The sequence below is a fragment of the Procambarus clarkii genome, chromosome 19, assembly GCF_040958095.1.
Source record: "Procambarus clarkii isolate CNS0578487 chromosome 19, FALCON_Pclarkii_2.0, whole genome shotgun sequence".
NCBI classification, from domain to species: Eukaryota; Metazoa; Arthropoda; class Malacostraca; order Decapoda; family Cambaridae; genus Procambarus; species Procambarus clarkii.
In genome coordinates this window covers 35,303,538-35,327,489 of record NC_091168.1, presented here as the reverse complement: position 1 = coordinate 35,327,489, position 23,952 = coordinate 35,303,538, and the positions used below count along the sequence as shown (strand labels likewise).

Below are 23,952 nucleotides of genomic sequence, written 5' to 3'. Positions count from 1 at the left end.
AATGTTGGAATGGATTATATGTACATGGCATGGATGAAGGAGTGGATTACCTCTATATGGCATGGATGAAAGGGTAGAGTACCTCTGTAAGAGATGGATGAAGGAGTGGATTACCTCTGTAAGAGATGGATGAAGGGTTGGAGTACCTCTGTAAGAGATGGATGAAGGGTTGGAGTACCTCTGTAAGAGATGGATGAAGGGTTGGAGTACCTCTGTAAGAGATGGATGAAGGGTTGGAGTACCTCTGTAAGAGATGGATGAAGGGTTGGAGTACCTCTGTAAGAGATGGATGAAGGGTTGGAGTACCTCTGTAAGAGATGGATGAAAGGGTAGAGTACCTCTGTAAGAGATGGATGAAGGGTTGGATTACCTCTGTGTAGCATGGATGAAGGAGTGGATTACTTCCATATATCATATTGGGGCTCCAGGTCGAGATGTTATGTTACTGCTACCCAAGTCTCAGTTGGCGAGCAGTTAAGTACTCCTGAAGAACTTATTGTGAGCATTCAGGGCCTAGTGGATAGAGAGGAATAGCGTTCCGTGTTTAGCAGGCCCAAGTTCGATTCCTCCTTGATCCAAGTAATTGAAAGGTTATTGCAACCACAACCACAAGTGTTTGTGCCCATGTGGTAAGGCCAACAGCACCCAACAAGCATCAGGACTCACAACTCACAACAGAGAGGTGGAGACACTTCTCCTCATCTTTCCCTCACTCTCTTCCCTCACCAGTGCACTAATTCTGTACATGTTGACCAGACCACACGCTAGAAGTTGAAGGGACGACGACGTTTCGGTCCGTCCTGGACCATTCTCAAGTCGATTGTGAGAATGGTCCAGGACGGACCGAAACGTCGTCGTCCCTTCAACTTCTAGTGTGTGGTCTGGTCAACATACTTCAGCCACGTTATTGTGACTCATCGCCTGCAATTCTATACATTATAAATAAATATATCAATGTTTATTCTGGTAAGAGTACATACATACAAGACGAGTTACAAACAGAATGTTGGGTTGTCTAGATAGAATTAGCACATACAATACGTAAAGGCAATGCTTGCCCGAAACGCTCTGCGTACTAGTGGCTTTAGGTATTGTATGTACTACCTCTATCTTGAAATCTAACACAATGTTTGTACTGTAACTCTGCAACTATGTATGTACTGTTCCTAAATATATTATTATTATTATTAATATTATTATTAATATTATTATTATTATTATTAATATTATTATTAATATTATTATTATTATTATTATTATTATTATTATTATTATTATTATTATTATTATTATTATTATTATTATTATTATTATTATTATTATTATTATTATTAATACACACAACATTTCGGGCAGGGTGTGGGGGGGGGGGGAACACTAAGACTAAATCTTAAAATAAATTGAGATCACAGCAAACATTTAATTGAAAAATGGAAAAAAAGAAAACAGAATGATAATAATTACATAATGAACGGAACAGCAGAAGTAATTGTAACTAAATAAACAGAAGATTACAATTTTCTTTTAAACTTTATACATGACAGATGTCAGCAGGTAAACAAGTTGGTCAACAAACAGTGTTGTTTGACAAGAGTAAGACATGGGCTGACATTTTAGCGGGTAAGGTAGTTAAGAACATAAGAACAAAGGCAACTGCAGAAGGCCTATTGGCCCATACGAGGCAGCTCCTGTCTATAACCCCCCAATCCCACTCATATACTTGTCCAACCCCAACTTGTCCAAGTTACTTGGAGTTAATTAGGTAGTGTTTAGTTTTTCTCTTAAACTGATTGAGAGAGGTACAGTCTTTGACATGATTGGGAAGGTCATTCCACATTCTGGCTCCCTTGATTTGTAGAGCATTTCTAGTTTGGCTAAGGCGCACTCTTGGTATACCAAATAGGTATTTGTTCACGGTGTGGTGCTCATGGGTTCTGTTACAACCTTCTAGGAAGCGTTTAAGGTCAGGACTGACATTACAGTTCAGAGTTTCAAATATATAGAGAACTTATGAGAGGATGTGCAGTGACTTAATATCTAAATATATTATTATTGTTATTAAATTATTATTATTAAATATATTATATTAATATAATATTATTATATTATTATTGAGCCGGTCGGCCGAGCGGACAGCACGCGGGACTTGTGATCCTGTGGTCCTGGGTTCGATCCCAGGCGCCGGCGTGAAACAATGGGCAGAGTTTCTTTCACCCTATGCCCCTGTTACCTAGCAGTAAAATAGGTACCTGGGTGTTAGTCAGCTGTCACGGGCTGCTTCCTGGGGGTGGAGGCCTGGTCGAGGACCGGGCCGCGGGGACACTAAAGCCCCGAAATCATCTCAAGATAACCTCAAGATAACCTAACATATTCAAAGATTTAAGTAAGTTTCATACCTGGTGCAGCCAGTATCAATGGTCTTCGTCCTCGATATACAATCGTCGGACCCGGGTTCATTTCGCCAGTGGAGCAGAAACAGTTGGACACGATTCTTTTCACCTGATGCACCTCTTCACCTAGCAATCAGTCGGTTCCCGGGAGTTCAGCAACTGTTGTGGGTGGCATCCTGCGGGAGGAAGATCTATTCATAGTACAGTTGGTGGTCACTGTTTATCTCTGAGATAGGCGGGTATTATCAATCACAGTGACATCCACCTCCCGTCACGCTGGCAACAACAGATAGTGTGATCAACAGTCACGTCCAGAATAGTGCTCTTCGTAAGCTACAGTGCCAAACAGCTTCTACAGGGAGGCCAGTTGGTGTAGTGACTAAGCTACAGTGCCAAACAGTTTCTACAAGGAGGGCAGTTGGTGTAGTGACTAAGCTACAGTGCCAAACAGTTTCTACAGGGAGGGCAGTTGGTGTAGTGACTAAGCTACAGTGCCAAACAGTTTCTACAGGGAGGGCAGTTGGTGTAGTGACTAAGCTACAGTGCCAAACAGTTTCTACAAGGAGGGCAGTTGGTGTAGTGACTAAGCTACAGTGCCAAACAGTTTCTACAGGGAGGGCAGTTGGTGTAGTGACTAAGCTACAGTGCCAAACAGCTTCTACAGGGAGGGCAGTTGGTGTAGTGACTAAGCTACAGTGCCAAACAGTTTCTACAAGGAGGGCAGTTGGTGTAGTGACTAAGCTACAGTGCCAAACAGCTTCTACAGGGAGGGCAGTTGGTGTAGTGACTAAGCTACAGTGCCAAACAGCTTCTACAGGGAGGGCAGTTGGTGTAGTGACTAAGCTACAGTGCCAAACAGCTTCTACAGGGAGGGCAGTTGGTGTAGTGACTAAGCTACAGTGCCAAACAGTTTCTACAGGGAGGGCAGTTGGTGTAGTGACTAAGCTACAGTGCCAAACAGTTTCTACAGGGAGGGCAGTTGGTGTAGTGACTAAGCTACAGTGCCAAACAGTTTCTACAGGGAGGGCAGTTGGTGTAGTGACTAAGCTACAGTGCCAAACAGTTTCTACAAGGAGGGCAGTTGGTGTAGTGACTAAGCTACAGTGCCAAACAGTTTCTACAGGGAGGCCAGTTGGTGTAGTGACTAAGCTACAGTGCCAAACAGTTTCTACAAGGAGGGCAGTTGGTGTAGTGACTAAGCTACAGTGCCAAACAGCTTCTACAGGGAGGGCAGTTGGTGTAGTGACTAAGCTACAGTGCCAAACAGCTTCTACAGGGAGGGCAGTTGGTGTAGTGACTAAGCTACAGTGCCAAACAGCTTCTACAGGGAGGGCAGTTGGTGTAGTGACTAAGCTACAGTGCCAAACAGCTTCTACAGGGAGGGCAGTTGGTGTAGTGACTAAGCTACAGTGCCAAACAGCTTCTACAGGGAGGGCAGTTGGTGTAGTGACTAAGCTACAGTGCCAAACAGCTTCTACAAGGAGGGCAGCTGGTGTAGTGACTAAGCTACAGTGCCAAACAGCTTCTACAGGGAGGGCAGTTGGTGTAGTGACTAAGCTACAGTGCCAAACAGCTTCTACAAGGAGGGCAGCTGGTGTAGTGACTAAGCTACAGTGCCAAACAGCTTCTACAGGGAGGGCCATAATCATTCACTACAATTCAACTCCTCTACTGTGGAAAGGTCTAAAATTAATTAAGTTTATTAACTCAGAACCCAAGTGCAATATTAGATATTATTGTGTGTGCGCTCACCTAGATGTGCTTGCGGGGGTTGAGCTTTAGCTCTTTGGTCCCGCCTCTCAACTGTCAATCAACTGATGTAGAGGTTTCGGAGCCTAATGGGCTCTATCATATCTACACATGAAACTGTGTATGGAGTCAGCCTCCACCACATCACTGCCTAATGCATTCCACCTGTTAACTACTCTGACACTGAAAAAGTTCTTTCTAACGTCCCTGTGGCTCATTTGGGTACATAGTTTTCACCTGTGTCCCCTTGTTCGTGTACCACCCGTGTTAAACAGTTTATCTCTATCATCTCTGTCAATTCCTCTGAGAATTTTGTAGGAAGTGATCATGTCTCCCCTTACTCTTCTGTCTTCTAGTGTCGTGAGGTGCAATTTCCCGCAGCCTTTCCTCGTAACTCATGCCTCTTAGTTCTGGGACTAGCCTAGTGGCATACCTCAGAACTTTTTCAAGCTTCGCCTTGTGCTTCACAAGGTACGGGCTCCATGCTGGGGCCGCATACTCCAGGATTGGTCTTACATATGTGGTATACAAGATTCCGAATGATTTCTAACACAGGCTCCTGAAGGCTCTTCTGATGTTAGCCAGCCTCGCATATGCCGCAGATGTTATTCTTTTGATGTGGGCTTCAGGAGACAGGTTTGGTGTGATATCAACTCCTAGATCCTTCTCTCTGTCTGTTTCATTAAGGACTTCATCTCCCATTCTGTGTCCTGTGTCTGGCCTCCTGTTTCCACTGCCTAGTTTCATTACCTTACATTTACTCGGGTTGAACTTTAGTAGCCATTTGTTGGACCATTCATTCAGTCTGTCTAGGTCATCTTGTAGTCTCATACTGTCTTTCCCCATCTTAATCCGCCTCATAATTTTTGCATCATCAGCAAACAATGAGAGGAATGATTCTATACCATCTGGAAGATGATTTACATATATCAGAAACAGTATAGGTCCAAGGACTGACTCCTGCGGGACCCCACTTGTGACGTCTCGCCAATCTGAGACCTCACCCCTCACAGTGACTCGCTGCCTTCTGTTGCTTAGGTACTCCCTTATCTAATGGAGTACCTTCCCTTTCACTCCTGCCTGCATCTCCAGCTTGTGCACTAGTGTCTTGTGTGGCACTGTGTCAAAGGCTTTCTGGCAATTCAAAAATATGCAGTCTGCCCACCCCTCTCTTTCTTGTCTGATTCTTGTTGCCTGGTCATAGAATTCAATTAATCCTGTGAGGCATGACTTGCCATCCCTGAAACCATGTTGGTGTTGTGACAGAAAGTTCCTTCGCTCCAGATGTTCCACTAGCTTTTTTCGCACAATTTTCTCCATTAGCTTGTATGGTATGCAGGTTAGGGACACTGGCCTGTAGTTCAGTGCCTCCTGTCTATCACCCTTCTTCTATATTGGGACTACGTTTACCGCCTTCCAAATTTTTGGCAGTTCACGTGTTACCAGTGATTTGATATACACCATGGAGAGTGGCAGGCACAGTGCTTCTGCTCCTTCTTATAGTATCCATGACGATATTCCATCCGGGCCTATAGCCTTTGTCACATCCAACTGTAGCAAAAGCTTCCTTACATCCCCACTGGTAATCTCAAATTCCTCTAATGGTGCCTGGTTAACTATTCCTTCTCTTATTTCTGGAACTTCTTCTTGCTTGCTGTTTTCCTTAGTCATGTCACTTGGTCGTTCACCGACATTTTTCTTCTTATATGGCTGTGTAGTAACTTAGGTTGTTTTTTCGCTTTGATTGCAATATCGTTCTCATAGTCCCTTTCCGATGTTCGTCTTATGTTAATGTAATCGTTCCTAGCTCTGTTGTATCTGCTTCTGTTGTCCTCTGTTCTTTGTCTTCTGTACTTCCTCCACTCCCGCCTGCTGGCCACTTTTGCTTCCTGACACTGTCTATTAAACCATGGGTTATTATATTCCTTCTTATTTTTTCCCTTTACTGTTGGTATAAATCTCTCTTCGGCCTCCTGGCATTTCTGTATGACCAGGTCCATCATATCTTGGACTGTTTTTCCTCTAATTTCTTCCTCCCACTGCACTTCACCCAGATAGTCCCTTATCCTCTTATAGTCCCCTTTCCTGTAGTCAACTTTCCTTTACCAGATCTCTTGTCCCATAGTCACAAGTTTGAGATCCATCATGTAGTCAAAGACTAGGACACAGTGGTCGCTGGCCCCTAGAGGTATTTCATGTTCCAAATTCTCAATGTCTTGAGTAAGTTAGATACAACTTCTGGTTTAAACTCTTTTGACCATGTCGTAGCTCAGTCGATTAAGGCAGCACCTAGGATGATCTCGGACGTAGGTTAGAATCCTCGTCATGGCCCTTGTGGATTTGTTTACCTAATTGTATTTACCTAGTTGTGGTTCCGGGGGTTGAGCTCTGCTCTTTCCACCCGCCTCTGTGTGTTTGTGTGTGTACTCACCTAGTTGTACTCACCTAGTTGTGTTTGCGGGGGTTGAGCTCTGGCTCTTTGGTCCCGCCTCTCAACCGTCAATCAACAGGTGTACAGATTCCTGAGCCTATCGGGCTCTGTCATATCTACACTTGAAACTGTGTATGGAGTCAGCCTCCACCACATCACCCCCTAATGCATTCCATTTGTCAACCACTCTGACACTAAAAAAGTTCTTTCTAATATCTCTGTGGCTCATTTGGGCACTCAGTTTCCACCTGTGTCCCCTTGTGCGTGTTCCCCTGGTGTTAAATAGACTGTCTTTATCTACCCTATCAATCCCCTTCAGAATCTTGAATGTGGTGATCATGTCCCCCCTAACTCTTCTGTCTTCCAGCGAAGTGAGGTTTAATTCCCGTAGTCTCTCCTCGTAGCTCATACCTCTCAGCTCGGGTACTAGTCTGGTGGCAAACCTTTGAACCTTTTCCAGTTTAGTCTTATCCTTGACTAGATATGGACTCCATGCTGGGGCTGCATACTCCAGGATTGGCCTGACATATGTGGTATACAAAGTTCTGAATGATTCTTTACACAAGTTTCTGAATGCCGTTCGTATGTTGGCCAGCCTGGCATATGCCGCTGATGTTATCCGCTTGATATGTGCTGCAGGAGACAGGTCTGGCGTGATATCAACCCCCAAGTCTTTTTCCTTCTCTGACTCCTGAAGAATTTCCTCTCCCAGATGATACCTTGTATCTGGCCTCCTGCTCCCTACACCTATCTTCATTACATTACATTTGTGTGTGTGTGTGTGTGTGTGTGTGTGTGTGTGTGTGTGTGTGTGTGTGTGTGTGTGTGTGTGTTTGTGTGTGTGTGTGTGTGTGTGTGTGTGTGTGTGTGTGTGTGTGTGTGTGTGTGTGTGTGTGTGTGTGTGTTTGTGTGTGTGTGTGTGTGTGTGTGTGTGTGTGTGTGTGTGTGTGTGTGTGTTTGTGTGTGTGTGTGTTTGTGTGTGTGTGTGTGTGTGTGTGTGTGTGTGTGTGTGTGTGTGTGTGTGTGTGTGTGTGTGTGTGTTTGTGTGTGTGTGTGTGTGTGTGTGTGTGTGTGTGTGTGTGTGTGTGTGTGTGTGTGTGTGTGTTTGTGTGTATGTGTGTGTGTGTGTGTGTGTGTGTGTGTGTGTGTGTGTGTGTGTGTGTGTGTTTGTGTGTGTGTGTGTGTGTGTGTGTGTGTGTGTGTGTGTGTGTGTGTGTGTGTGTGTGTGTGTGTGTGTGTGTTTGTGTGTGTGTGTGTGTGTGTGTGTGTGTGTGTGTGTGTGTGTGTGTGTGTGTGTGTGTGTGTGTGTGTGTGTGTGTGTGTGTGTGTGTGTGTGTGTGTGTGTGTGTGTGTGTGTGTGTGGGTGTGTGTGTGTGTGTGTGTGTGTGTGTGTGTGTGTGTGTGTGTGTGTGTGTGTGTGTGTGTGTGTGTGTGTGTGTGTGTGTGTGTGGGTGTGGGTGTGTGTGTGTGTGTGTGTGTGTGTGTGTGGGTGTGTGTGTGTGTGTGGGTGTGTGTGTGTGTGTGTGTCAGTGTGTTTTATTGAATGAGAGAAAGGGTGAGATTAGTAATTCTAGCAAGAATCTCCTCTTTATTTCTTATGTTTTACTTCATGTGATAATAAAGTTAAATAATAAACTCTCCAAAGATCACCTTACAGATATAGTCTGACCTGACGCAAAGCGATGCGTTTCGTTGATCAAGTCAACATTCTCAAAGACAGAGTAAAACTGGATACATTTTTACCGGACCGCCAGCATTTATAACCGGCCACCAATACAGTATGTGTCCCTCGTATTAAAATATTCTACATGAGCTTCCTGTCCACCACTCACCACACGGAGGGAAGAGACCTGAGAGCCATTGTTGACAGACATATGGACCTTGCGACACAAACCACAAGTTGGAGTTAATAATATACAATAAGTACAAGAAAACTGTCAATTTGTACATGAAGAACATTAAACTATATCCCCCCCCCCCAGCAGTAACAGCAGCAGCAGCAGCAACAGCAACAGTCCCTTGACAATTCTCAAGGTTGTCAAACAGCCCCTTGACAACCTTGAGAATTCACAGTTTATAACTAGGAAACACGAGACCATTCAAGTGTTTACTAATTATCTCTTAAAATATTGTTATCGTGCAACAAATTATATAACCTGCAGGTTGCAACACTGTTCATGACTCCGTGACTCATATTACATGTGTTCTACACGCCCATAATACATACATACATACATACATGCATACATGCATACATACATACATACATACATACATACATACATACATACATACATACATACATACATACATACATACATACATACATGCATACATACATACATACATACATACATACATACATACATACATACATACATACATACATACATACATACATGCATACATGCATACATACATACATACATACATACATACATACATACATACATACATACATACATACATACATACATACATACATACATACATACATGCATACATACATACATACATACATACATACATACATACATGCATACATACATACATACATACATACATACATACATACATACATACATACATACATACATACATACATACATACATACATACATACATACATACATACATGTACACACGCATATACGCACACATACATTCATACGCAGGAGTAAAAATTTATATTAAAATATTACTATAGAATCATTGTAATTTTTGCTGCCCGCGGCGTCACTGCTGATATCGTCCAGCGAGGAACAACAAAAAACGGGAATTTTTACCTCTATCTCTGCTAGTTCTCTTCCTATCTCTGCACTAGAGAAGTGATCACTGAGCGCCATACCGTATCTTGCGTTGTTTTCGGGGATCAACACCTCACGGCCCTGTCTCTGACCAGGCCTCTTGGTTGGTGGACTGGTCAACCAGGCTGTTGGACGGGGCTGCTCGCAGCCTGACATACGAATAACAGCCTGGTTGATCAGGTATCCTTTGGAGGTATTTATCAAGTTCTTTCTTGAACACTGTGAGGGGTCAGCCAGTTATGTCCCTTATGTGTAGTGGAAGCGTGTTGAACAGTCTCGGGCCTCTGATGTTGATAGTTCTCTCTTGAACACTGTGAGGGGTCGGCCAGTTATGCCCCTTATGTGTAGTGGAAGCGTGTTGAACAGTCTCGGGCCTCTGATGTTGATAGTTCTCTCTTGAACACTGTGAGGGGTCGGCCAGTTATGTCCCTTATGTGTAGTGGAAGCGTGTTGAACAGTCTCGGGGCCTCTGATGTTGATAGTTCTGTCATGAACACTGTGAGGGGTCGGCCAGTTATGTCCCTTATGTGTAGTGGAAGCGTGTTGAACAGTCTCGGGCCTCTGATGTTGATAGTTCTCTCTTGAACACTGTGAGGGGTCGGCCAGTTATGTCCCTTATGTGTAGTGGAAGCGTGTTGAACAGTCTCGGGGCCTCTGATGTTGATAGTTCTGTCATGAACACTGTGAGGGGTCGGCCAGTTATGTCCCTTATGTGCAGTGGAAGCGTGTTGAACAGTCTCGGGCCTCTGATGTTGATAGTTCTCTCTTGAACACTGTGAGGGGTCGGCCAGTTATGTCCCTTATGTGTAGTGGAAGCGTGTTGAACAGTCTCGGGCCTCTGATGTTGATAGTTCTCTCTTGAACACTGTGAGGGGTCGGCCAGTTATGTCCCTTATGTGTAGTGGAAGCGTGTTGAACAGTCTCGGGGCCTCTGATGTTGATAGTTCCTCATGAACACTGTGAGGGGTCGGCCAGTTATGTCCCTTATGTGTAGTGGAAGCGTGTTGAACAGTCTCGGGCCTCTGATGTTGATAGTTCTCTCTTGAACACTGTGAGGGGTCGGCCAGTTATGTCCCTTATGTGTAGTGGAAGCGTGTTGAACAGTCTCGGGCCTCTGATGTTGATAGTTCTCTCTTGAACACTGTGAGGGGTCGGCCAGTTATGTCCCTTATGTGTAGTGGAAGCGTGTTGAACAGTCTCGGGGCCTCTGATGTTGATAGTTCTGTCATGAACACTGTGAGGGATCGGCCAGTTATGTCCCTTATGTGTAGTGGAAGCGTGTTGAACAGTCTCGGGGCCTCTGATGTTGATAGTTCTGTCATGAACACTGTGAGGGGTCGGCCAGTTATGTCCCTTATGTGTAGAGGAAGCGTGTTGAACAGTCTCGGGCCTCTGATGTTGATAGTTCTCTCTGAGAGTACCTGTTGCACCTCTGCTCATCAATGGGGGTATTCTGCACATCCTGCCATGCCTTCTGGTCTCATGTGGTGTTATTTCTGTGTGCAGGTTTGGGACCAGCCCCTCTACTATTCTCCACGTATTAAGTATTATATATATATATATATATATATATATATATATATATATATATATATATATATATATATATATATATATATATCCCGCCTGCGCTCAAGAGAATACAGATTTAGACATTTTAGTCGGTCCCAATAGTTTAGATGTTTCCTTGAGTGGATACTAGCAATTAAGGATCTCTGCACGCTCTCCAGGCCAGTAGTTTATCAGACTCTGAATGGGGCTGTTAGTGTGCATCAGGACTCCACCCTAGAGAGCACCAGTGTCTTGAAGAGTATCATCATGGGTACGGCATCACTGATACACCATTAGGAGCAATGTTTCATAAATTCTTAAATATGCTTACAATTCTGAGATTCTCGTTCATATAACTGTATATAACTGATGTTTGCTTGACCCCAGGAGAGAGAGGAGGGATGGCTGAGCCCAGCCACTCAGCACTACACCTGCTGGGAGACTCCACCCCCTCCCACACCACCCAGTACCTGGCCACACTCGCAGGTGAGTCTCAATGGATTTACTCGTATAATTTATAGACATATATGTATAGATAGTATCTATATATAATATATTCACTCGGTTTACAGACGTATATCGTAAATGTAATGAAGCAGGTAAATGTATGAGCGGAAGGAGTGAATGCACTCAGGTATAAGGAGAGTGTCTTAAGTGTATGTGTAGGCCTGAGTGCCTGCCCTGCTTGGCAGCTCTTGCCTGAGTACCTGCCCTGCTTGGCAGCTCTTGACTGAGTACCTGCCCTGCTTGGCAGCTCTTGCCTGAGTACCTGCCCTGCTTGGCAGCTCTTGACTGAGTACCTGCCCTGCTTGGCAGCTCTTGACTGAGTACCTGCCCTGCTTGGCAGCTCTTGCCTGAGTGCCTGCCCTGCTTGGCAGCTCTTGACTGAGTACCTGCCCTGCTTGGCAGCTCTTGCCTGAGTGCCTGCCCTGCTTGGCAGCTCTTGCCTGAGTACCTGCCCTGCTTGGCAGCTCTTGCCTGAGTGCCTGCCCTGCTTGGCAGCTCTTGCCTGAGTACCTGCCCTGCTTGGCAGCTCTTGCCTGAGTGCCTGCCCTGCTTGGCAGCTCTTGCCTGAGTGCCTGCCCTGCTTGGCAGCTCTTGCCTGAGTGCCTGCCCTGCTTGGCAGCTCTTGCCTGAGTACCTGCCCTGCTTGGCAGCTCTTGCCTGAGTGCCTGCCCTGCTTCGCAGCTCTTGCCTGAGTGCCTGCCCTGCTTCGCAGCTCTTGCCTGAGTGCCTGCCCTGCTTGGCAGCTCTTGCCTGAGTACCTGCCCTGCTTGGCAGCTCTTGCCTGAGTGCCTGCCCTGCTTGGCAGCTCTTGCCTGAGTACCTGCCCTGCTTGGCAGCTCTTGCCTGAGTACCTGCCCTGCTTGGCAGCTCTTGCCTGAGTGCCTGCCCTGTTTGGCAGCTCTTGCCTGAGTGCCTGCCCTGCTTGGCAGCTCTTGCCTGAGTACCTGCCCTGCTTGGCAGCTCTTGCACCGTCAACTCTGCCAAATAATTGTAATTAATCGTTCCAATAATACCAATTTCGACGATAACGTTAGGAAGACGCTTGTTATCCCCTACAAGGAGAATAACAGGGCCCAAGGCGAAGACATTATAGTGTACTATACAAATATATATACCCAAGCGTATATATAATGGATGAACATGTAATACAGGAGGTAATTAACAGGACTTGAAAGCCTGGTTGTGAAACCACTCAGATGCTTCCTGTTATTTACTCTAATACCCTCCTTACAGGTCCCTTTATTATGAAAAACAATATTTCTGCCTCTGATATACACTTATGTAGTATGTGAATATATATATATATATATATATATATATATATATATATATATATATATATATATATATATATATATATATATATATATGTCGTACCTAATAGCCAGAACGCACTTCTCAGCCTACTATGCAAGGCCCAATTTGCCTAATAAGCCAAGTTTTTATGAATTATTTGTTTTTCGACTACCTAACCTACCTAACCTAACCTAACCTAACTTTTTCGGCTACCTAACCTAACCTATAAAGATAGGTTAGGTTAGGTTAGGTAGGGTTGGTTAGGTTCGGTCATATATCTACGTTAATTTTAACTCCAATAAAAGTAAATTGACCTCATACATAATGAAATTGGTAGCTTTATCATTTCGTAAGAAAAAAATTAGAGAAAATATATTAATTCAGAAAAACTTGGCTTATTAGGCAAATCGGGCCATGCATAGTAGGCCGAGAAGTGCATTCTGGCTACTAGGTACGACATATATATATATATATATATATATATATATATATATATATATATATATATATATATATATATATATATATATATATATATATATATGTGTGTGTAATTCTGGTGATTGCGTTATGCAATATATGCAACACTGGCACACTATTAACATTCCCGTGATGCATCTCACACATCACTGACAGACACGAGGAATAAAATTACATCACTCAATAGTCCACAAAACAATCTTGAATCGTCAGTACATTGCAAAACAAGTAGTGGAGTGATCACAGGCTCCAGTGACCGTAGGAGGCTGCACACATACACATTAGTGGCCATCTTTATTCATGAGTTTGTCCCATTCTGCGATCATTCAGCTCTTTGATGGGCCTCATTTGACCCCGTGGGAAGATACCCATCGCGTCGGGCAACTGTCACCCGCCTCACCTTTCCCAACACTTCGGCACTCGCAACAATTTAGTCATAGTTATTTCCAAGAATTGTGGGTACATGCAGTGAACCCGCAGTTATATATTTTCAAATCTTACATATAATTTTTATATACAAGTGTTCTCCGTACCATTAGATACATATGGAGAGACCCGATATGAAAACAGCTAATTGGCCTGCAACAGTTGAAACCCATTGTCCGTAACCTACGTGGCGTAGTGGTTTCGTGATTCGAAACTTGTCTGGCAAATGCACAGGCAGAGGTTCGAGCCGTGATCTATGGTTACTAAACTCCCTTCATTACCCTGTACACCCCTCGTGTCACATTTCTCAGAATGTTTGGTAACAGGTTTATTGTCTGTGATGTGTGTCTATGTATGTACTAACACGATGTACTGAACGGGGTGAGAATAGCTTGAGCTACCTCATCCCTTTGTGTGTATTTTACCTCAATAAACTTATTTCAATTTCAATTTCAATTTCTCGTGTCACACAGCTTGTCTCGGAGGACTGGTGATGGGGACCGGACTGGGGTACTCGTCCCCGGCGGGGCCGCTCTTGATGACCAACACTACGGGGGAGACGCTGCACCTGACCCAACAGCAGTACGACTGGTTCATGTCGTCGCTGAACCTTGGAGGCGTGGCTGGCAGCCTCGGAGGCGGCCTGTGTACCAACCAGCTGGGCAGGAGGCCTACCATGCTTCTCACGGGGCCACTCAGTCTGGCTGGCTGGGCACTCATAGGTACTTATACGCAACCTCTTACGAAACCTGTGCATCTTTCAACAATCATAGAGGTTTTGTTTACATGTATTCAACAGTTTAGGAGATTGGATACTTCACGACCTAAGGCTATTACTGTTGTAAACAACCTCGTGGCGCTGCGGAGCTCATAAACTGTTCAATAAATGTAAACAAATCCGCCATGGTTGAAGATAGATGCAAAGGTTTCGTAACTGGTTGTGTAAATGCTTGATTCATCCCAGGTCCTGGGGAAAAAATCATTATTGTATGCAAAACTTTCAGAATTCTAATGAAAATTTAATTCCTTATTGTACAACCCGTTCTCGCACTTTCTTACAGTCAATATAGACTTATTAAATACATGCATATGAGACATACTAAACATACTAGTTTACCTTGAAAAGCTTCATAGAAAACACCGACCTTACCTAGCCTTCTTAGTATGTTAAGTTAAGCATCTTATTGCTTCATAATTACAATTATTACTTAACCAATACCTATAATAGATTAAGTAATAATTGTAATTACGAAGCAATAAGATGCTTATCTTAACATACTAAGAAGGTTAGGTAAGGTCGGTGTTTTCTATGAAGCTTTTCAAGGTAAACTAGTATGTCACATATGCACGTATTTAATAAGTCAATATTGACTATACGAAAGTGCGAGAACGGGTTGTATTGTATATAGGACTGACCAGTTCCAATGGAAATATAACTGGAATGGACACAGGCGACGACTACTGATCTATTCTGATATTGTTTGATCAGCTTTTGGGCAGAACTTCGCCATGTTGGCAGCCGGGCGGGTGTTGATTGGTGCCAGCATGGGTGCCACCTGCACCGCCGCCCCCACCTACGTGGGCGAAGTTGCTTCCCCAGACATCAGAGGCGCCCTTGGTGAGCATTTGTCCATCCCTAGATGGTATACCTTGTTGCTGCTGACCTTGTGTAGCCAATATGTGATTACTGGTGACGTACAGATTATGTGATGACGCTGGAAACACAAACCTAAACTGTCTCTATTTTCCGCTTGTTACAACTTGTAATAAAGTTGTTACATCTTGGCTTAGCCTGTTTATGACGTATTAGAACGTTGTTACAACTTGCTATATTGGTTGATATAACTGGTTAGGAGGTGTTAAAACTTGTTCGAACGTTGTATCAACGGCGTAGTTTCGGTGTGTGTTTGGCGGGGACATACTGGGCTATGTGGTGGGATTGAACTCGCGTTCCCTGTACTCCGATACACCAATATTCCACCACTGTTCTATTCTACTACACCCCCCCCCCCCCGTTATTCTCTCATAGTGACATGAGGTTATTGTGCTTCAACTACAGAATAAAATACAACAATACAACGATGTAATAATACAACTTAACCATCAGCCAGCGGGCACCAGCTGATGATAACTCTAGGGATGCTGCTCGCCTACTTTGGTGGCATCTACGTCAGCAGCTGGCGGTGGCTAGCCGTCATCTGTGGCGCCCCTAACCTCTTGTACATAGCCACGGTCTATTTCACACGCGAATCTCCGACTTTCCTCCTCGCTAAAGGGAAGATGAGAGAAGCCGCAGCATCCCTACAGCACTTCCGAGGTGAGTGATGCTCATTTCATCTTATTTAAATATTGGTATTAATTCTGAAATACTATATTCGTTTGCCTGTAGTGGAGGGATTATCGCGGCCAGCTCATACTATGATTCCAGGGTTCGATTCCCCGGTAGGATGAGACGCATCGGCACATTAGCATGCATCTGATGCCTCTGTTCACCTAGCAGTATATAGGTACCTGGGAGTTAGGCAACTGTTGTGGGGTTGCGTCCAAGGAAATGGGGCTCAGAAAACTGGAATGTAAACCTATTGTGATGTTATAGGTAATTATTATAAAGTTAAATTACCGCAGGTGTACTAACTACCCCAACACCACCCCAGGTGTACTCCCCCTCCCCCCCCAACATCACCACAGGTGCACTAACTACCCCCCACCCCACCCCAGGTGCACTAACTACCCCCCTCCCCACCCCAGGTGCACTAACTACCTCAACACCACCCCAGGTGCACTAACTACCCCCCCCCCACCCCAGGTGCACTAACTACCCCCCTCCCCACCCCAGGTGCACTAACTACCCCCCTTCCCCCCCCAGGTGCACTAACTACCTCAACACCACCCCAGGTGTACTCCCCCCCCCCCCAACATCACCACAGGTGCACTAACTACCCCCCCCCCCCACCCCAGGTGCGAGATACGACATTGAGGAAGAACTCCAGATGACGAAGCAGTCGCTGGAAGAGGGCATGCATACGCGAGTAACCTTCAAGGAGGTCCTCAAGCCTTACATCTTAAGGCCCTTCCTCCTCTGCCTGACAGTCTTCGCCACGGTCCAGCTGTCCGGCGCAGGCGCCATTCTCCTCAACATGGCCATTATCTTCCAGGTAAACTGCTCCATTGTAATTATTGTACATGACAGATGTCCTTGTTTTACGCCCCAGAGGCCTGTGAATGCTGTGCAAATGGCTGTGCAAACGGCTGTGCAAACGACTGTGCAAACGACTGTGCAAACGGCTGTGCAAACGACTGTGCAAACGGGTATGCAAACGGCTGTGCAAACGGGTATGCAAACGGCTGTGCAAACGGGTATGCAAACGGCTGTGCAAACGGGTATGCAAACGGCTGTGCAAACGGGTATGCAAACGGCTGTGCAAACGGGTATGCAAACGGCTGTGCAAACGGGTATGCAAACGGCTGTGCAAACGGTTAGCTGCTCAGAGAAATATTCATTAAATGCATTAATAAAACACATAAATGCAATACATACTCTAATAATGTTGGGAATGTGTTAAATACAATAATATTGTATGAAAATGCATTAATAATGTGTGAAAATATGTTAATAATGCATGAAATACACTAATAATGTATGTAAATACATTAGTTGTATATGAAATTACAGTAAGTTTATATTGAAACTGTTAACCAACATGTTTGTTACTGATACAGCTTGTAAGGTATTTGTAATCAACTGCATTGGTAATTAATTTCCATTCAACTGCATTGCTTATGCATATGTTTGATTGACATTCATAATGATGCACTTGATTTCAACTGCATTGATAAAAATATTCAACTGCATTTCGTATGACATCTGTACTTAACTGAATTGTAATAATGCATTTGAATTTAACTGCATTTTTTACAAGTTTTATTAAACTGCATTTGGTAAGACATTTGTAAGTAACTGCATTGCAAATGCATTTGAATTCAACTGCATTGTGCATTAAGCAAAAGAGCTACTACATCAACTCCTTTACAACTTGTGTAAAGGAGGAAATGTATATGTTTATCTCTCAGAATGTTCGGTAATATGTTTATTGTTTGTGATGTGTGTCTATGTATATATTAACACGTTGTACTGAACGGGGTGAGAATAGCTTGAGCTACCTCATCCCTTTGTGTGTATTTTACCTCAATAAACTTATTTCAATTTCAATTGAATCAACTGTCGTGTGAGCAGGCGTCCGGCGTGCGTCTGGACGACAACATCAACGTGGTGATCGTGGGGGTGATGCAGGTGGTGGCGACGGGCCTGAGCGCCGTGCTGATGGACCGGGCCGGCAGGAGGCTCCTACTGGTCCTCTCCCTCAGCTTCATGTCTCTCTCACTGGGTTAGTGTCGCCTCCCGCCTTCTCCAGGGGGTTGCTACGTCTCTCTCACTGGGTTAGTGTCGCCTCCCGCCTTCTCCAGGGGGTTGCTACGTCTCTCTCACTGGGTTAGTGTCGCCTCCCGCCTTCTCCAGGGGGTTGCTACGTCTCTCTCACTGGGTTAGTGTCTCCTCCCGCCTTCTCCAGCGGGTTGCTACGTCTCTCTCACTGGGTTAGTGTCTCCTCCCGCCTTCTCCAGCGGGTTGCTACGGGGCCTGAGCACTCTGGTCTAACAGTCCTCCTGTTATGCACCTTCACTGTTATCTCCATATTCTCTTAGTGGCTTAGTAGCAAACTGCATCACCTGGCACAGGTTATGCAGTTCTCCACCAATGCTCCATCAGATTCACACAAGAAATAACAATAACGTGATATTTCTCACGTTACTGTGAAATAACGTGAAAAAATACGTGAAATTGTTAAGGAAAACGTTTAAGCAACGTCCCCTTTCACCTGATGCACCCATTCACTGATCAGGACATAGGTGCCTCAAAGTTAGGCAACTGTTGTGAACTGCGTCCTGGAAAAGGTCAGTATTTGACCCAGTAAATAAATTTTAACATCTCTTGACTGTGTTAAGTTAAGATAGATCCTAACACTTTCGACAACTTCCTATTGGTCCATACGAGGCAGCTCCTATTGGTCCATACCAGGCAGCTCCATTTGGTCCATACGAGGCAGCTCCTCTTGGTCCATACCAGGCAGCTCCAATTGGTCCATACGAGGCAGCTCCTATTGGTCCATACGAGGCAGCTCCATTTGGTCCATACGAGGCAGCTCCTCTTGGTCCATACGAGGCAGCTCCATTTGGTCCATACGAGGCAGCTCCTCTTGGTCCATACGAGGCAGCTCCAATTGGTCCATACGAGGCAGCTCCTCTTGGTCCATACCAGGCAGCTCCAATTGGTCCATACGAGGCAGCTTCTATTGGTCCATATGAGGCAGCTCCTATTGGTCCATACCAGGCAGCTCCTATTGGTCCATACGAGGCAGCTTCTATTGGTCCATTTGAGGCTGCTTCTATTGGTCCATATCAGGCAGCTCCTATTGGTCCATACCAAACAGCTCCTATTGGTCCATACCAGACAGCTCCTATTGGTCCATACGAGGCCTTTTCTATTTATATCCACCCAAACTCATCCATATATGTCTATCCTACGCTTGAAACACTCCTGCGATCCCACATCTAATACCCGGTAATATGCTCCATAAATCAAGAACCCCATGTTTACAAACCTGTATTTGTGGGAAATTTACCCACCATATCTATATTATCATCTAAGAAATGTATTATTTCTATATCATATCTATATCATATCTAAATCATATCTATGTCATATCTAAATCATATCTATATCATATCTAAATCATATCTATATCATATCTAAAGCATATCTATATCATATCTAAATCATATCTATATCATATCTAAATCATATCTATATCATATCTAAATCATATCAGAATCATTATAGAATCACTATAGATTCATTATACATCTTGATCCTAGATGACAATGCCACTAGGATCACGTACACCATAGGGCCCTATAGGTGCCTACGTGACTTTGTGCATGATCTCTCAAGAATCCAGAAGTTTTTAGAAGAATTTCTTAATTAAAAAACTTTTGGAACATGATTCGATTTCCGGTAGGGATTATAAATCGAATGCTTAATAAGAATCAGTAGTACTATCAAGTACTACTTATAATCTTTATATCCTATATCTAATTATATTATAATCACATCTTATCTCAATCATATGTCTAGACAGTAAAAATAATCAATCAATATTCATTGAAAACTACCCCTCTCAAGGGAGAGGGAAGGGCATCTTGGGAACAAGAAGCGCCCACCACACCCCGCGGCCAGAACGTGTTTGTTTACAAAGAAGTGAACAACAGTGATGGAGCCTTAGTGAACATTATTTAGCTCAGGACACCTAATCAAATTATCTTTATCACCAGTGAACACTCTCTAGAACTGGGGGAGTACCTGGACAATATATCTACAAGGAAAATTCCTAGAACATTTATATCTATAAGTGAAGAGTGGAGCACACAGTGACACTGTCTCCACCTCCATCTTCATCAACTATCATCTTTCTACAACTGCAATTAAGGACAATCTCGTAGCAACGCTACTAGAACATCATACAGCAAAGCTGTGATATAAAATATCGTGCCTAAACTCACGACAAGAGAGTTATCCAGTCTGGCACACTGTCAGACAGGCACCCGGCAGGCAGAGAAGTATATTGAATGTTATTACAGTAGTGTATTAATTGGCCAATTATATGCTTGTATGACTTTAATATCATATAAGTCTGTCTGTCGGTTATAGAGCGAGGCAACGCCTCATATTTCAGTAAGTTTATTAATATTGTAGTGCAGCAGCTGAAATCTTTATCCAAGCACTAAACCTTATGAGTGTCCATTGTGTGGGAAAAGATTCAGTCACAATAAGTAAACAAAACCTCATGAGTGTCCATGGTGTGGGAAAAGATTCAATCAGTCTGACTGAACATCATATAAACTGAATATATCTGCATATATACTTGAATATATAAATTAAGTTAAGAATTGCTTGCTTAGTTATCTTTAAGTTATCATATAACTTCATTTAATTGAATATAATTTCTAGTACTTAGTTAACAGTACTTAGACCATATTTAAGGTCATTTATCATACTTATACAATTTAAATTGTTGTTTATAGTATAAAAATATATTGGCTGTTAATAGTTATGGTGCTAGGCTAGACTATGTACATGTTTGAATCTCTGATTTAAACAGAGCCAGTGTTCAGTCATTGAACTGAATTTATTAAATCTTATCCTTGTATAAAATACAAGCTGATGTGAGATACCTGTTGGCAGGTGGACTGTGGATCTTCAATCAACCTATCAACTAATTCATTCACCCCACCTGTCCCTTACAGCCCACAATCTGTCATTAGGAAAAGAGGAGCTAGGATTTACGACCCTAGCTAGAGATTTTAGTTTAAATTAATTTGCAGACAGTAATTTTTAATTTAGTTCAGTACAAGTCCCCTAGTAGTTCTCCTCTCATATCAATCCCAGCAGGTTTTCCCACAGTATTTACCCAGGTCTTTCCTGGATCTGAACGTCTGTGATGGCCGTATATTCTGTTAGCTAACTGTGCTTGTTTGCTCTCTCTTCACTAGTTGCTTTAGGCGAGTACTTCCACCTGAGGGAGACAGACAGTGTGTGGACGGGTGAGCGGCTGGGCTGGCTGCCTCTCGTCTCCATGTGTGTCTTCATCTCCTCCTTCGCGCTGGGTCCTGGGCCCATCGCCTGGGTCTTGCTAGGTGAGTAGTCACTATATAGCGCTATCGTCAGGTTACGTAATATTTATTAGCGTCTGAAGGTAATGAAGACATCAATGTCCACATAATTGATGAGGTGGAAGGGGTTGAGTGCTTTCGATATGCCGTGGGCTTCTTGTCCCCGCGAAGGCCACCAGAGGTGATGACCCTCGAGTCAAGTGTGAGACGACACGTGTCAACTAGAGATAGAGCGACTCTACCTGGGGCTGCTTCCCCTGCTCCCCCAGGTGAGCTCTTGCACCCCAGAGTGAAGGTGCTTCTCCTGCTCCCCCAGGTGAGCTCTTGCACCCCAGAGTGAAGGTGCTTCTTCTGCTCCCCCAGGTGAGCTCTTGCACCCCAGAGTGAAGGTGCTCCTCCTGCTCCCCCAGGTGAGCTCTTGCACCCCAGAGTGAAGGTGCTTCTTCTGCTCCCCCAGGTGAGCTCTTGCACCCCAGAGTGAAGGTGCTCCTCCTGCTCCCCCAGGTGAGCTCTTGCACCCCAGAGTGAAGGTGCTTCTTCTGCTCCCCCAGGTGAGCTCTTGCACCCGAGAGTGAAGGTGCTCCTCCTGTTCCCCCAGGTGAGCTCTTGCACCCCAGAGTGAAGGAGGCGACGACTGGCATCGTTACCTTATTCAGCTGGGGGCTGGGCTTCGTTGTCAACTTGACCTTCTTGCCTCTGGAGGTAGGTGATCTCTCTCACTCTCTATCTCTCTCTCTCTCTCTCTCTCTCTCTCTCTCTCTCTCTCTCTCTCTCTCTCTCTCTCTCTCTCTCTCTCTCTCTCTCTCTCTCTCTCTCTCTCTCTCTCTCTCTCTCTCTCTCTTTCTCTCTCTCTCTCTCTCTCTCTCTCTCTCTCTCTCTCTCTCTCTCTCTCTCTCTCTCTCTCTCTCTCTCTCTCTCTCTCTCTCTCTTTCAGTTAATGCACATGTGTAACATAATTTAATTATTTTCAAAAGACTTATCTGTTTACCTACGAGATATGGAGCTTGTGGCTCGATCCTGGCGGCACTGTCCATATGTCTCAACAGTTCACGACCTCATAACCGGTACTAGATCCTCCTCAACCCAAGGATACTACTATCATTGTAGCGCCTCGGAGCTCGTAAATTGTTTAATAATTACAGACGAAGCCTCCAAGATCGAGATAAATAGGACCATACGAGGCAGCTCCCATTGGTCCATACGAGGAAGTTCCTCTTGGTCCATAGAATCTGCCTCGTATGGACCCAATGTGTTCTTATAACCTGATTACCCTCCAGGACGCCCTGGGGAGTGACGGGATCTACCTTCTCTTCGCCGCCATGGCCCTCTGTGGCCTCCTGGTCATCGTGGCCGGCCTCCCGGAGACTAAGGGCAAGAGCCTGCAGGAGATCGCGGAGCACTTCGGGCGTCCCAAGTACGACCCCAACAGGAATGCTGTGGAAGACGACCCTGAAGTATATCAGGGGGTGAACCCCAGAGAGAACCATTTCCTGAAATGAACACCATAAGAAAATAGGTATACGAACACATATAGAACATAAGAACTTTTATTGAACATGATATCATATATAGAACATTAAAACATATGATCGTAGTTACAACATATCATATATAGAACTTGATAACATATATAAGATCATATATAGAACATGAGAACATATGTAAGATCATATATAGAACTTGATAACATATATAAGATCATATATAGAACTTGAGAACATATATAAGATCATATATAGAACATGAGAACATATGTAAGATCATATATAGAACTTGATAACATATATAAGATTATATATAGAACTTGATAACATATATAAGATCATATATAGAACTTGAGAACATATATAAGATCATATATAGAACTTGAGAACATATATAAGATCATATATAGAACTTGAGAACATATATAAGATCATATATAGAACTTGAGAACATATATAAGATCATATAGAACATGAGAACATAGGATCATATATAGAGTATTAGAACATATTTTCATGTTCAAACACAAGGCCAATTGGTCATGTGTTTCATACGAAAAAAATCCTATTTCCTCTTATCTTGCTGGAATATGTGAACACTGAACACTACGTTAAGCACTCTGAACACTTCATTAAGAACACTGAACACTTCGTTAAGCACTCTGAACACTTCATTAAGAACACTGAACACAGCGTTAAGCACTCTGAACACTACGTTAAACTCTCTGAACACTACGTTAAACTCTCTGAACACTACGTTAAGCACTCTGAACACAGCGTTAAGCACACTGAACACTACGTTAAGCACTCTGAACACAACGTTAAGCACTCTGAACACTACGTTAAGCACTCTGAACACTTCGTTAAGCACTCTGAACACTTCATTAAGAACACTGAACACTACGTTAAGCACTCTGAACACTACGTTAAGCACTCTGAACACTACGTTAAGCACTCTGAACACTTCATTAAGAACACTGAACACTACGTTAAGCACTCTGAACACTACGTTAAGCACTCTGAACACTACGTTAAGCACTCTGAACACTTCATTAAGAACACTGAACACTACGTTAAGCACTCTGAACACTACGTTAAGCACTCTG

At 43.9% G+C, this 23,952-nt stretch overlaps 1 protein-coding gene across 1 annotated transcript; it reads left to right on the top strand.

Annotated features, from left to right (window-relative positions):
- The first annotated feature begins 2,660 nt into the window (after window positions 1-2,660).
- LOC123757669 (solute carrier family 2, facilitated glucose transporter member 8) lies at window positions 2,661-23,360 on the top strand. Its single transcript, XM_069327287.1, has 10 exons — window positions 2,661-2,718; window positions 11,316-11,414; window positions 14,111-14,359; window positions 15,127-15,255; window positions 15,745-15,954; window positions 16,596-16,792; window positions 17,872-18,022; window positions 21,243-21,386; window positions 21,961-22,064; window positions 22,640-23,360. Exons 2-10 carry the CDS (start codon window positions 11,330-11,332, stop codon window positions 22,859-22,861), a joined length of 1,491 nt encoding a protein of 496 aa, XP_069183388.1. The 5' UTR covers window positions 2,661-2,718; window positions 11,316-11,329; the 3' UTR covers window positions 22,862-23,360.
- The last annotated feature ends 592 nt before the right edge of the window (window positions 23,361-23,952 follow it).

Bases quoted from the DNA above. Each gene is read 5' to 3' on its own strand.
- LOC123757669 (XM_069327287.1), top strand. From the start codon at position 11,330: ATGGCTGAGCCCAGCCACTCAGCACTACACCTGCTGGGAGACTCCACC. The intron at 14,360-15,126 runs GTACTTATACGC...TTGTTTGATCAG, and splicing joins GGCTGGCTGGGCACTCATAG to CTTTTGGGCAGAACTTCGCC. The intron at 18,023-21,242 runs GTTAGTGTCGCC...TCTCTTCACTAG, and splicing joins CTTCATGTCTCTCTCACTGG to TTGCTTTAGGCGAGTACTTC.